The following is a 13,399-nucleotide window of genomic DNA, read 5'->3' as shown; positions in this document are numbered from 1 at the left end:
CCATATGGGGCTTAGCAGCACACCTCCCTCTGGTCACCAGAGCTATATGGTGCCTCCATGTGGGCTGTATGGGCCTTCTCTTGTGGCAGGGCTGACCACCATAGGCACAGTGGTAGGGGGTGTTGACCCCCGAGTTGGTTGGATAACAGGCCCTGACATGTGGAGGCTGCCAGTCTACTAGTGGGTGGGGCTGGGTCCCAGTACAGCTGGCTTCATGGTCCAGGAGGTGCTGAGGCTAGTTCTTATCTTCTGGTGGTCAACGCCAGGTTCTGGGGTCACCAGCTTCAGGGCCCAGGGTATTTGGGTGCTACCCGGTTGGTGGGATACACCCGATAGCTAGGTCATGTCCCAAGCCAGCTGTTTGTGGGTTCTGGGAGGTCCCAGTGATGCTACTGGCCTGCTAGTAGGTTGACTGTGGTGCCTGAGGGCTCCCAAGGCTGATCCAGACCCACTGGTGTGTGGGGCCCTGGGGCTGGTGGGCAGAGCCAGGACCTGTTGGGTTCCATGCTGGTGCTTCCTGGCTGATGGGTGGGCAAGCTACCAGTGCTGATAATCTAGAGGGAAAACTTCAAAATGCTGCTTACCAGCACCAGTGTCCTTTTGGTAGAAGGAGCTCTCCAAAATGGCTGCTGCCAGCATCTATATCCCTAGGGGGAGTCATAGTTGCCTTCTGCCTCTCTGGGAGGCTCAAGGTCATCAAGCAAGTGGGTCTGACTCAGGCTCCCTTCAAATTACTGCCTCTGTGGCCTCTGCATTGGGAGATTTTACATGAGCCCTTTAAGAGCAAGTCTGTTTCCTACAGTCCTCCAGCTCTCCCATATGTGAGTCTTGCTCACTTTCAAAGCCAGACATTCTGGGTGCTCCTCTTCCTGGTGCAGGATCCCTGTGCTGGGGAGCGTGAGGTAAGGCTTGGACCTCTCACCCTTTGGGGAGAACCTCTGCAACTGTCTCCACTCTTCCTACCCATTTTTATACCTTTAGTTTTGAAAAATCTCTCCTGCTAGTCTTCAGGTTGTTCTCATCTGTAAACAGTTGCAATTCTGATGTGCCTGTGGGAGGAGTAGAGCTCAACGTCTCCCTTCTCCACCATGTTGGCCATACCTCTTAAATTGTTATCAATATTTGACTGAAATTATTAAAATATTCAACTGAAATATTTTCATTTTACTTTTATTTCTGGAAAATATTTTAGGTCATTAGCACTTATTTTCCTTCAGCACATTAACTCTGACTATCATTCCATTCTATACATTCCATGTCAGTGGTTTCTGTTGATCTCTTACCTCTTGATCTCATTGTTGCTCCTCTGAAGGCAAAGTATCTTTTATCTCTATGTGCTTTGTTGATTTTCCCACTTTCTTTTGTTTTCAAAAGTCTAACAAAACTAGGTGGGTTTTCCTTCTATTTTTTCACCATAAGATTTATAGGACTTCTTGAATAAGTGATTTGATATCTTTTTAGACATTTTATAAAGTTTTCAGCCATTATCTCTTCAAATACTTTCTGCCCCATTCTTTCACCCTTATTTTTTGAGGCTCCAAATGTGTGTTATGTAAGCCCATCTCACTGCATTCCCTTTATCTTACATTTGGCTCTTATTTATCTTTATTTTCTATCCTTCTATCTTTTCATTTTTCAACTGGATATTATTAGAACCATATCTTTGAGTTCACTAACTTTCCCTAATGCTAGGCCAAATTTATTACTAAAACCTCCCACTAACACTAAGAACTTTAAATATCTTATTTTTAATTTTATAATTCTCATTTTATTCATTATTTTATAATTTCTAGCTCTATGCTGAATTTCTCAGCCTTAACTTTTATTTCCTTGAACATACTAATACATATTTATTTTAATCTGCCTGATAACTCCATTATCTGGAGCCCCTATGAATCTGACTCTGTTGTCTATTTTGTTTTTGTGGTTTTGGCCACACTGTCTTGAATATTTGTATACTTGTTTTTTTTTAATGAGTATTGAACAATGTACATGAAAAAGGAAATAGTTTGAGGCCTAATAAGATATAATCTTCTTTTAGAGATTTGCTTTTAGCAGGCTTGTAGGAGACTCGCAAAAGGGGATTATGTTAACCAAATTTAAGGAATGAGATAATTTAATGCTAGACTTCAATCCTTAAAAGGTAAGTCTAAATCCAGTTTACATTTTATTCTAGGGTATAGTCCTTTAGAAAGCCAACCTAAAATATAGTCATTTACCATGTCTCCTTTTGGTAGGCCCCAGATTCCAAAATTTGATTCACAGATCTGACAGTTACTCCAAATCTTAACATCTCAGACATGTCTTCTAGAATTGGCAGATACCCCTAGAGAAAGAGTGGGCTCACTTTTCTGGGTTTCTTTCTTCCAGAGTGTTTTGACCCATAATTCTTCACAGCCTTATTGGCTCTTGGATGTCACCTCCCCCCAACCCTTTTTGTGAAAATTCTGTCCAGCTTTTCTAGTAAGTTCTTAGCTGGACTACTAACCAAAATTACCTAATTCACCGTAAGTGAACAACACAGATATGTGTGTGTGTGTGTGTGTGTGTGTGTGTGTGTGTGTGTGTGTATAAAAGAATATTGGGCCCAAGTATTTCACTAACTGAAAGAAGGTATCCAATTTTCTAATTCTTATGCAATGTTGGAAAATGCAGTCAATTTAGAAAACAGAACAGAGACCCCTATGAAAACGTATTCATCTTAAAGTATATATCACTTATACAAAAACTAAATAATTTTCATAAGCTAATCATTTATGTGAAACAAGTATTTAATTAAAATATCTAATATATGAGTGCTGCTAAAGCTCAAATAAGGCATGGAGTAGGGAGAACTTACAGTGATAGGGGAAGCCTATTGGTATTGTGAATAAGTATCACAAGATGTTACAGGTAAAATATAACAAGTATGTATTGAGTACAGTGGTGTCTAAGAAAAACAATGGAAAGTTTGGGATGGGGATCAAAAGAAAAAGGTGATTTATAAATGGAAATGTACAATGAGTTGGTACAGGAAGAGAATGTGAGGAACAGACAGACAAAGGAAGGTATTCCTCTCATAGGGGCAAAAAAAGCCAGAAAGAGCTCCAGGTGATGTGAGAACCCACTATTAGTATTTGGTAAACTACAGGTAAATAAATATAGCTATAACACAAGGGGCATGTATGTGTGAACATGCAATTGGGGGTGTGAGTGTAGTGGGGCATGGTGGTGACAAAGTGATCAGTTATAAGAAAAGAAAATGACTTGTTTCATAATGTCAATGTTCCTGTATGACATAATAAAGTATATTTAAAAAATCATATTTAACAGTGAATATTTTGAAGTGCATTTATTAAAATTGGAGAAAAAAGTATTCTGCTGTCATGAAAATTATTAAATATTGCTTAGAAACACAGAGAAATAATAGACAATATGATCAGAAAGGAAGAGACAAAACTGGTGTTACCTGAAGATGCTATGTCAACAAAAGAATAAATGTTTTGAGTTACATAATAAACAGAAACCAACAGCTTTCGTTCTAGACACAAGAAATAAGAAAAAATAATGACAAACATCCTAATCACAAAAGCAATAAAAATATGAAATAGCTACAAATTAACTCGCTGTTTCAAACAGAGAGAAAACTCTACCAAAGTATTTAAGTAAATATAAACAGCATGTACTCTAGTGTAATGCTAAATATTATAAATGTATCAATGTTTTCCAAATTAATTTATAAGTTTAAGGCAGTTCATTTAAAATACTAATAAAGGGCTTCCCTGGTGGCGCAGTGGTTGAGAGTCCACCTATCGATGCAGGGGACACGGGTTCGAGCCCCAATCTGGGAAGATCCCACATGCCGCGGAGTGGCTAGGACCGTGGGCCATGGCCACTGAGCCTGCGCGTCCAGAGCCTGTGCTCCACAACGGGAGAGGCCACAACAGTGAGAGGCCAGCGTACTGCCAAAATAAAATAAAATAAAATACTAATAAAGATTTTCTTTAGACCTTAAAAAAATAACCTGAAGAATGCACTGGAGACATCAGAAAAATGGCAGAATAGGAAGCCCTAGATCCTCCTTCCCCCCAAAGAGACACTGACTCAATAACAATACATAGATTAATTTCCTTTGTGAGAAATCCAAAAATCAGTTAAGAGGCTCCTGTATCCCAAGTAAGCAGCCTCTCCCTCAGGGGATAAAGAGAAGAGTTCAGTGTGCATCCAATAGTCTGGTTTTTCGGGAACTGCCCATGGGACTGGGTTCTGTCTCATCTGACTTGGAGCACTGATGGGACCTGGCATAATCTAGAAGCCTAGGTAGTGCTGAGAACAAAACAGAGCTAGGGGACTTGCAGTGGCTCCAGAGAATCTGCAGTACTGGAGACAAGCACTAGAAGGAGTAAGAGATTATGAGCTCCTGAAAAAAGAAACCCGCAAGTCTTTCTAACTGGAGATTTACATGCACCAATCCAGAGAAGTCACATCCACAGACAATGATGAAGAGTTCACTAGAATCTGTAGCTGGAATCTGTAGAATCTTTCCTTGCACAAAGCCAATTTCTAAAGATGGGAGAGGTGGCTGTTTTTACAAGTGTGCAGATCCCAACACAAACTTACAAGACAAATGAAGAAACAGGGAAACATGACCCAATTAAGAGAATTAAATAATTCTCTAGAAACAGACCCTACAGACAAAGAGGTATATCAATGATCTCACAAAGAATTCAAAATAACTGTAAGAGAGATGCTCAATGACCTCAGTACAATGATACTTGAACAATATGAGAATATCACCAGAGAGAGAATATATATTTTTAAATTGAAGGTTAAGAATACAATAACTGAATTGAAAAATTAAACAGACAGGTTCAACAGCAGTCATGATCAAGTAGAAGAAAGAATCAGCAAACTCAAAAACATGTCATTTGAAACTATCCAGGTAAAGAAGCAACAAGAAAAAAGAATGAAAAGGAGTGAAGAAAGCCTAAGGGACATATGAGGTACCATCAAATGGACCATTAAATGCATTACGGGAGTCCCAGAAGGAGAAGAAAGGGAAAAGGGGGCAGAAAGCTTATTTGGAAAAATAATAGCTGAAAACTTCCCAAATATGTGAAAGGAAGGGGACATGCAGATTCAACTAGGATGAACCAAAAAAAAAGTCTACACTAAGACACATTATAATGAAATTGTCAAAAGTCAAACACAAAGAGAGACTCTTTAAAGAAGCAAGAGAAAAGCTACTCATCACCTACAAGGGAGTCTCCATAAGACTATCAGTGGATTTCTCAGCAGAAACATTGCAGGTCTGAAGACAGTGAAATGATATATTTAAAGTGTTTAAAGGCAAAAACTGCCAACCAAGAATAAATAATTGTCAAAACTTTCTCCTTCAAAAATAAAGGAGAAATAAAGACTTTCCCAGGTAAACAAAAGCTGAGGGTGTTCATCACTACTAGACCTGCCTTACAAGAAATGCTGAAGGGAGTCCTTCAAATTGAAACAAAAGGACACTAGACAGAAACACAAAAAGATATTTAAAATACATAACATCGGAATACTGTAACAATGGTATGTAAGTCACTTAATTCTCGTACAGAAGTTAAAAGACAAAAGTATTTAAAAAACTGGGCTTCCCTGGTGGTGCAGTGGTTGAGAGTCCGCCTGCCGATGCAGGGGACACGGGTTTGTGACATACCGCGGAGCGGCTGGGCCCATGAGCCATGGCCGCTGAGCCTGCGCGTCCGGAGCCTGTGCTCCGCAACGGGAGAGGTCATAGCAGTGAGAGGCCCGTATACCGCAAAAAAAGAAAAACAAAATAGTATTTAAAAAACTATAAATATAGAAACATGTTAATGGATACTCAATATAAAAAGATGTGATTATGACACCAAGAACATAAAGTATGAGGATTTAAGTAAAAGAGTAGAGGTCTGTATGCAACTGAAGTTAAGTTATTAACATTTTAAAATAGATTGTTATAACTTTAAGATATTTTATATCAGCTCTAGGGTAACTACAAAGAAAATACCTATAAGAAATACACAAGAGAAAATGAGAAAGAAATCAAAGCATGTTAATACAAAAACATCAATGAAACACAAAGGAAGATGACAGGAGAGGAAAAGGGGCACCAAAAAAAAAAAAAAAAAAAAAACAAAACAAATCAAACAGAAAACAATTAAAAAAATGGCAAATCCCCATCAGTAATTACCTTAAAAAGGTAAATGGATTTAACTCAATAAAAAGATACAGAGTGGCTGAATGAATAAACAAAGATCCCATGATATGCTAAAGATACTCAATTTAGATATTAGGACATACATAGGTTAAAGTACAAGAACGGAAGAAGATATTAAATAATGATAAACAAAATAGAGCAGGGTAACCATACTTTCACCAGACAAAATAGACTTTATATCAAAAACTGTCACAAGAGACAAAGAGTGACATTATATAACGATAAGATGGTCAATTCACCAGGGAGATATAACAATTATAAATATGTGTGAACTCAACAAGACAGCAATATATGAAACAAACACTAACAAAACTGGAGAAGTGACAGCATTACAATAATAGGAGATTTCAAAACCCCTCTTTTAATAACAGATAGAATATCCAGACATAAGATCAATGTGGAAACAGAACTTGAACAATGCTATATAGATCAAAGTGCTCTAACAGACATATACAGAACATTCCACCCAATAGCAGCAAAATAAACATTCTTCTTAAGTGCACACTCTCCAAGATAGATGACATGTTTGGTCATAAAAAAGTCTTAACAAAGTTAAGAAGACTGAAATCATACCAAGTATCTTTTTTGACCACAGTGAGATAGAACTAGAAATCAATACCAGAAAGAAAAGTGGAAAATCTGCAAATATGTGCATATTACATACTACTGAACAACCAATGAATTCAAGAAGAAATCAAGAGAAATAAAAGAATCTTGAGACAAATGAAAACAAAAATACCATATACCAAAACTTACGGGTTGCAGCAAAAGTGGTACTAAGATGGAAGTTTTTTGGCTATAAATGTCTACATTAAAAAAGAGCAAAGACCTCAAATAAGCAACCTAACTTTATACATACACACTAAGCCTACAGTTAGCAGAAGGAAGAAAATAATAAACATTAGACCAGAAACACACAAAAGAGAGAATAGAAATATTCAATGAAAGTAACAGTTGGGTTGCTGAAAAGATCAACAAAATTGACAAAGCTTTAGCTAAACGAAGAAAAAAAGGAGAGAAGACTCAAATAAAATCAGAAGTGGAAGAAGAGACATTAAAACTGATACTACAGAAATAAAAAGGATTATAAGAGATTACTATAAACAAATAACCTGCTTTTTAAAATGGCCAAAAGACTTGAATAGTTATTTCTTCAAAGAAGATATACAAATGATCACAGTTATATGAAAAGATGCTCAACATCATTAATCAACATGGGAATGCAAGTCAAAACCACATGAGACATCATGTCACACCTGTTAGAATGGCCTCTATAAGACTGTGAGAATGTGGAGAAATTGGAACCCTTGTGCACTGCTGATGGGAATATAAAATGGCGCAGCCACTATGGAAAATACTATGGAAGCTCCTCAAAAGATTAATTAACACAGGAGTTTGGGATTAACAGGTACAAACTACTATATGTAAAATACATAACCAACAAGGACATACTGTATAGCACAGGGAACTACACTCAATATTTTATAATAACCTATAAGGGAAATGAATCTGAAAAAAAAATAGATTTATATGTATAACTGAATCACTTTGCTGTATACCTGAAACTAACACAACACTGTAAATCAATTATACTTCAATTAAAAATTTTTTTTAATTAAAAAATTTAAAAATAAAACTATCCTAAGATCCAGCAATCCACTTCCAGGTATTTATCCCAAAGAATTGAAATCAGGATCTCGAAGAGATATTTGTACTCCCCCGTTCACTGCAGTATTATTCAAAATAGCTAAGTGATGGAAACAACCTAAATGTTCATTGATGGTTGAATGGATAAAGAAAATATGGTATAAACATATAATGGAACATTATAATCTTAAAAAAAAGAAGGAAATCCTGTCATATGCTACAACATGGACGTTATGCTAAGTGAAATGAAACAATCACAGAAAGACAAATATTGTATGCTTCCACTTATATGAGCTATCTATAAGGTGAGGTAGTCAAACTCATAGAAGCAGAAAGTAGAATGGTGGTTGACAGGGGTGGGAAAGGGAAATGGGGAGTTGCCATTCAGTGGTATGGAGGTTCAGCCATGCAAGATGAAAAAGATATAGAGATCTGCTCTACAGTAATGTGCATATAGTTCATAATACTATACCATAACTTAAAAATTTGTTATGTAGATTTCATGTTATGTTTTTTAATCAAAACTTTTAAAGAATGTACTAAAAAAGCTGAGACTATTTTGAAAAACTAGTAATAATTATTAAGATATGGCTTAAGTCTAGCTTTGCCAACATAAATGAAGAAAGTAATGTTTCAATGGGATGTTATAAACCCACTAAGAATAATATTTTCAAAGACTATATACTGACATGGGAAAAGTTCTGTTCATTCAGCCAGTTAACAAATACTATGTCAGACCTTGGACTGCGTGCTAAATATAAAATAATGAGCAAGGAAGATATGATACTTGCTAGTCAAGAATCTTACAGTCAAATGAGAAAGGCAAACAAAGATTACAGTGGAGATATACTTGATACAAAGGATACAAGGAGATAACTAAGTATATAGCAAGGGAGTCCTACCTCTTCTATAAGAGTCAGAGAATGTTTTGTAGGAAATGTGACATTTTAAGCTCTGATCTGAAAGATACATGGTAACTAGCCCAACAATGGTTATGGGTGGAGACATAAGCAAACTGAGGACCCAGCACATAGAAATGGCCAGGGAAGACAAGGGTGTGTGGGGAGGGAGGACATACCAAATTTTATGTATACCAAAGACCTAAATACATCTGCACAGAGTAAGACTGGAAGAATATAAAAGAAAATATTATCAGTCTCTAACTCTGGTTGTAGAATTAGAATTCTGAGTAAATTTTCATTTTTTTCTATTTTTCTTCTTTTCTATATTTCCTGAAGTAATTAATCATACATTACTGTTTACTATTTATTGATGAAAAGAGTATTATTAAAATAATACTTTACTATTTACTACATTTGGGGAAGAGGTTGTTTTTGTTTTAAATCTTAGACAAGTCTCTTAGGACCTAATTTATTCATTTGGAAAATAAGGCTAATAACATATAACTTCACAAAGTTTCTGATTTGGATCATATATGATAACGTGTAGAAAAGTGATTTTGTGGTTGTTGGACCTAACTCAGTATCAGAGCCACCAGATAAAAGGTATTAAGACAGAATTGGAGGACAGTAGATCAGGAGGATGAAATGTGGGCCTGATGAAGTTGGTGTGCTAGTTACTAACATTTTGCCACCCCGCCTCTTTAGCAGTGATGATAGTCAATGCCAATCAAGCCCGATTTTTTTTTTTCCTCACTGAGCTTAGACCCAATCTCAGAATCCTTCTCAGCATAACTGAGACAAGTGACTCCAGGAAGTCACTTGCATAATGGCACACTACTTGAAACCTTTTGCCATTACCAGCCTTAGAATTCCAAATATGAACACAATCAATTACATAATTTTTAAAAGGTAGCTTGGTGATTAAAATGTCCTCTTTAATTTACATTTTAACTTTTAAATGCTCTATTTTCTGTTAAAAAGTACATCTTATAGCACTTCTAGAGGTTTTGATTTAGTATTTTTGTAAGCCTGTTATTTATCTGTTATACCAGAAACAGAATAATTAGGGGACTATAGCATTTTACAAGTATATTTACAGATATTTACAAATGGTCAAGTCAGATACATATACACCTTTTGACTGATTGTCACTTTTTCACAAAATGGAAAAAATGAGTTTCTTACCTTTCCTCTGGAGTGTCTACATGAAATGTTCTCTCTATAACAGTGGTCCACTGGAGACATCTGATAATAAATGTGTTTGGCTTTGGTCGTTCTGTTTTCATTAACTGGCATTCTAGAAATAAAACAAAATGTCTCTTTGAATATACTTATACTTAAACCAAGAAGTAAACAGTTGAGAAGTACAGAGTTCTATTCTAAACAAACCACTGCAACCTTACCGATTTCTATGGATCTCCACTCAAGGCTGTTTGTTCATAACCTAATTTCAGTATTCCTTTCCAATCCATCACCCATTCTGGTCACATGCTCTATTAACCAGCCAAATTGGACTATTAAACTTTCCTTAAATACATCTTGCTCTTTCCTCTATCTATACCTTTGATCCAGCTAATACTACTATTTGGAATGTTTTCCATTTATTTTACCCCTAACCATATGTAATCCCCAACAGCCAAAAGAATACCTGTCCTTCAAGTCCAGATCAAATTCTACTCCTTCCATGAAGCTTTTTATAACAACCTGGTCCTAGACTGACAATTCCCCAAGCTATATTCTCATAACATTCTCACTACATTCTCCACTCTACATTCTCATTATTTATTATTGTACCCCTCATTTTTCACTTAGCACAGAGTATCTTATATTACTATTTATCATTTTTAAGAAGGTATCCTTATCCCTACCTAGATTATAAGCCTTTGACAGTATGCACCCCCTAAAACTCTTAGTAATCTATAGTACCTAGAGCCAGTCAGTCAGAAGTGATAAATTCTGTCAGCAATTATCTATATCTAGGAAGACTTCAAAGAAAAGGAACATAGCATAGTGGCTAAAAGTATGGATTTCAACACTACTGTGCCTGGATTCAACTTTTTTTCCTACCATTAACGATGCAAGCTTAGACAAGTCAATTAATTTCTCTGGTCTTCAAGTATTTAATGGGAAGCAGTAAGAGTACCTACATCAGAAAATTGATGTAGGGATTAATAATACATAATTGTAGTACTTAGCATGGTGTGTGACACAGAGTAAGTTTTCAATAAATGTTAGCTGCTATTATTAGGTGTACACCTGAGCTACACTCCAAAGGATATCTGGTATTGGACAACAAGAGAAAATAGGATAGGGCTGTCTGCTGACGCTGCAACAGACAGTGTTGTTGAGGAAATGCACTGCACTCTCTCTCTTTAGGGGCTTTTGTCTAGTTGTGCCTTCTGCCAGGTATTCTTCCCCTCACACAACCCCACAGTTAACTCCTCACCTCCTTCAAGTCTTAAATCAATTCTAATCTTCACATTGAAGCCTACCTCAACCATGCCACTCAGTAATGAAATCTGCATCCTTTACCCAGGACACCCCAACTCCTCTTACCTGCTTTACTGTTTATTTCCCATAGCATGTTTTCATCTTTGTGCATATGAGATGACTAACTTAATATCTTTTTTATTTACTGTTTCTTCAACTAGAATATAAGCTCTACTAATATATTGTTAGCACTGAGAACTAACATATAGCACTCAATAAGCATTTTCCAAGTGAGTGAATTCTGACAGTAATAATCCAACAAGAAGGTAATTTTGATGATACAGGAAAGAGGAGAAAATTTCTGGAGCAACTTTCTTATATAGTCAAAAAGGGATAGGATTCACTAAACAAGTAGAGGGCTGGCTATAATCAGGAGTATAGAGAATTTAGTGATGCAACAGGAGAGAAGATAGGGTAAAGGAGCCCAGAGCTGGTAGAAATTATTTGCTCATTGCTTCTACTTTTCCAAGGAATTAGCATGTAAAGCCATCCTTAAGAATAAGTTTGGAAGAGGATGCACTTGGGCTCTGAGAAAAGAGAAGATATATAATAGCCTTCTAGGAGCAAACAGACTAGGGAAATATCCATGACTGCTAAACAACATTAAGGGTCCAACGGAATTTAATGATTAAGAATTTAAAGTACCACCAGGGATAATGGTTGTATATTTTTCCCCAGATAACTTCAGTTACATGGGTGCAGATGGGGAATACAAAGGATTGCATTTAAGCAAAGCTATATTTTAACTAAGTAAGTTTGAAAATGCAAGAAAGTGAAACAGAATTCAGGATGCAAGACAAGGGAGTGGTTTAGATAATCAACTAAGGAACTAAAAATGGGTAAGGAGGGAAGTGAGAACTTAGTGGTATGTAAAATAATGAAAAGGTAATAGAATCGACAGATCATAAAATCCATCGTTTCACAGTTAAATACTTAACGTTACACACTTTCTGAAACATGAATGCTAAAAAAATCAAATATAGTATGCCAATTTATATTTTTTGTTTGAAATACAAAAGTTTTAAAATACCAAAGATATTATACTAATTTACACCAATAAAGAACCACATAATTTCCCCCAACTTACTCTGCCTGTAAGGTACAGACTCAATCTGATTCTCTTTGAAGCCCATTGTTCCTTCCTGTTTCCTTCTTTATAAAATTCCTATCAAGCTTCCAGCCAATGGTTCACTATACTGTCTTGCAGATGTTTAATCAATGTTAATTTGATGTCCTAGCTAGATGAATTACTTAAAAGTTAGGAATTATGTGTACGACTCTTCCTCAGAGCACCTACAGCAGTGACAGCACATAAGGGTACACAGTAAATACCTGATGATTGAGTAATTGACCCATTGGTGTTTTTTGTTTTTATTTTTGGCCTTGCCACGTGCCTTGTGGGAACTTAGTTCCCCAATCAGGGATCATCGAACCCGTAGCCCTTGCAGTGGAAGCACAGAGTCCTAACCACTGGAGCACCATGTAATTCCTGCCAATTGGCTTTTAATGTAAAGAATGGAGAACAGACACTTAAAAAGAGGGACAGTCCTGACAGAAATACTCGAGAGTGAACCATGGAGTAAAGGGACACAGGAAGAACAGAAAAGGAAAGAAAGAATGCCCACTCTAAGGTTCACCTATTTAAGCTTTACTTAAGTTTTCCATTGTGGTGATGTCAAAATAATTAAGATAATAGACTTTAGAATACCAGATTCAAATCTAGCCTCTATCACACACTATCAGCTATTATTACCCAAGGCAAAGTACATTAAGCCCCAAGATTTTCTCATCTTTAAAAGCACTATGAGGAATTAAAGTAAACTTTAAAAGAAGCATATTTTCAACACTACACCTAAATGAAGTTTAAATGCTATAAAGAACTTCTTAATGCTATAAATGTAAAAGCTATTTAAAAATACTATGTATGAGATTCTAAGTGGTTATTAATTACTGCAATTCATGAAAAGGAAAATAAAAGTGATTACCATTCCCAAGCAAACTACTAAAAAGTAACATTTAGAAAAGAATAAAATATTTGTATTTATGAATATAATTGTTTTGGAAAAATATTAAAATAATAATAAAATGACATAAGTGGTTATTCACACCATGCTTGTTTTGACTAAATATGCTAAGT

The 13,399-nt window shown here is 36.1% G+C and overlaps 1 protein-coding gene across 31 annotated transcripts in view; it reads right to left on the bottom strand.

The window, feature by feature from the left end:
* Window positions 1-13,399, bottom strand: part of AKT3 (AKT serine/threonine kinase 3) — a 395,069-nt gene that overhangs the window by 210,997 nt on the left and 170,673 nt on the right. For all 31 annotated transcript variants that reach the window (XM_079905016.1, XM_079905021.1, XM_079905022.1 and 28 more), the window contains one exon: window positions 9,958-10,069. In XM_079905016.1, coding sequence (XP_079761142.1) covers window positions 9,958-10,069 — 112 coding nt within the window. The remainder of the gene's footprint in view (window positions 1-9,957; window positions 10,070-13,399) is intronic.

This window comes from Stenella coeruleoalba (assembly GCF_951394435.1).
Source record: "Stenella coeruleoalba genome assembly, chromosome: 1".
Taxonomy (NCBI): Eukaryota; Metazoa; Chordata; class Mammalia; order Artiodactyla; family Delphinidae; genus Stenella; species Stenella coeruleoalba.
The sequence above is the reverse complement of the archived record's forward strand: the minus strand, read 5'-3'. Positions and strand labels throughout refer to the sequence as shown.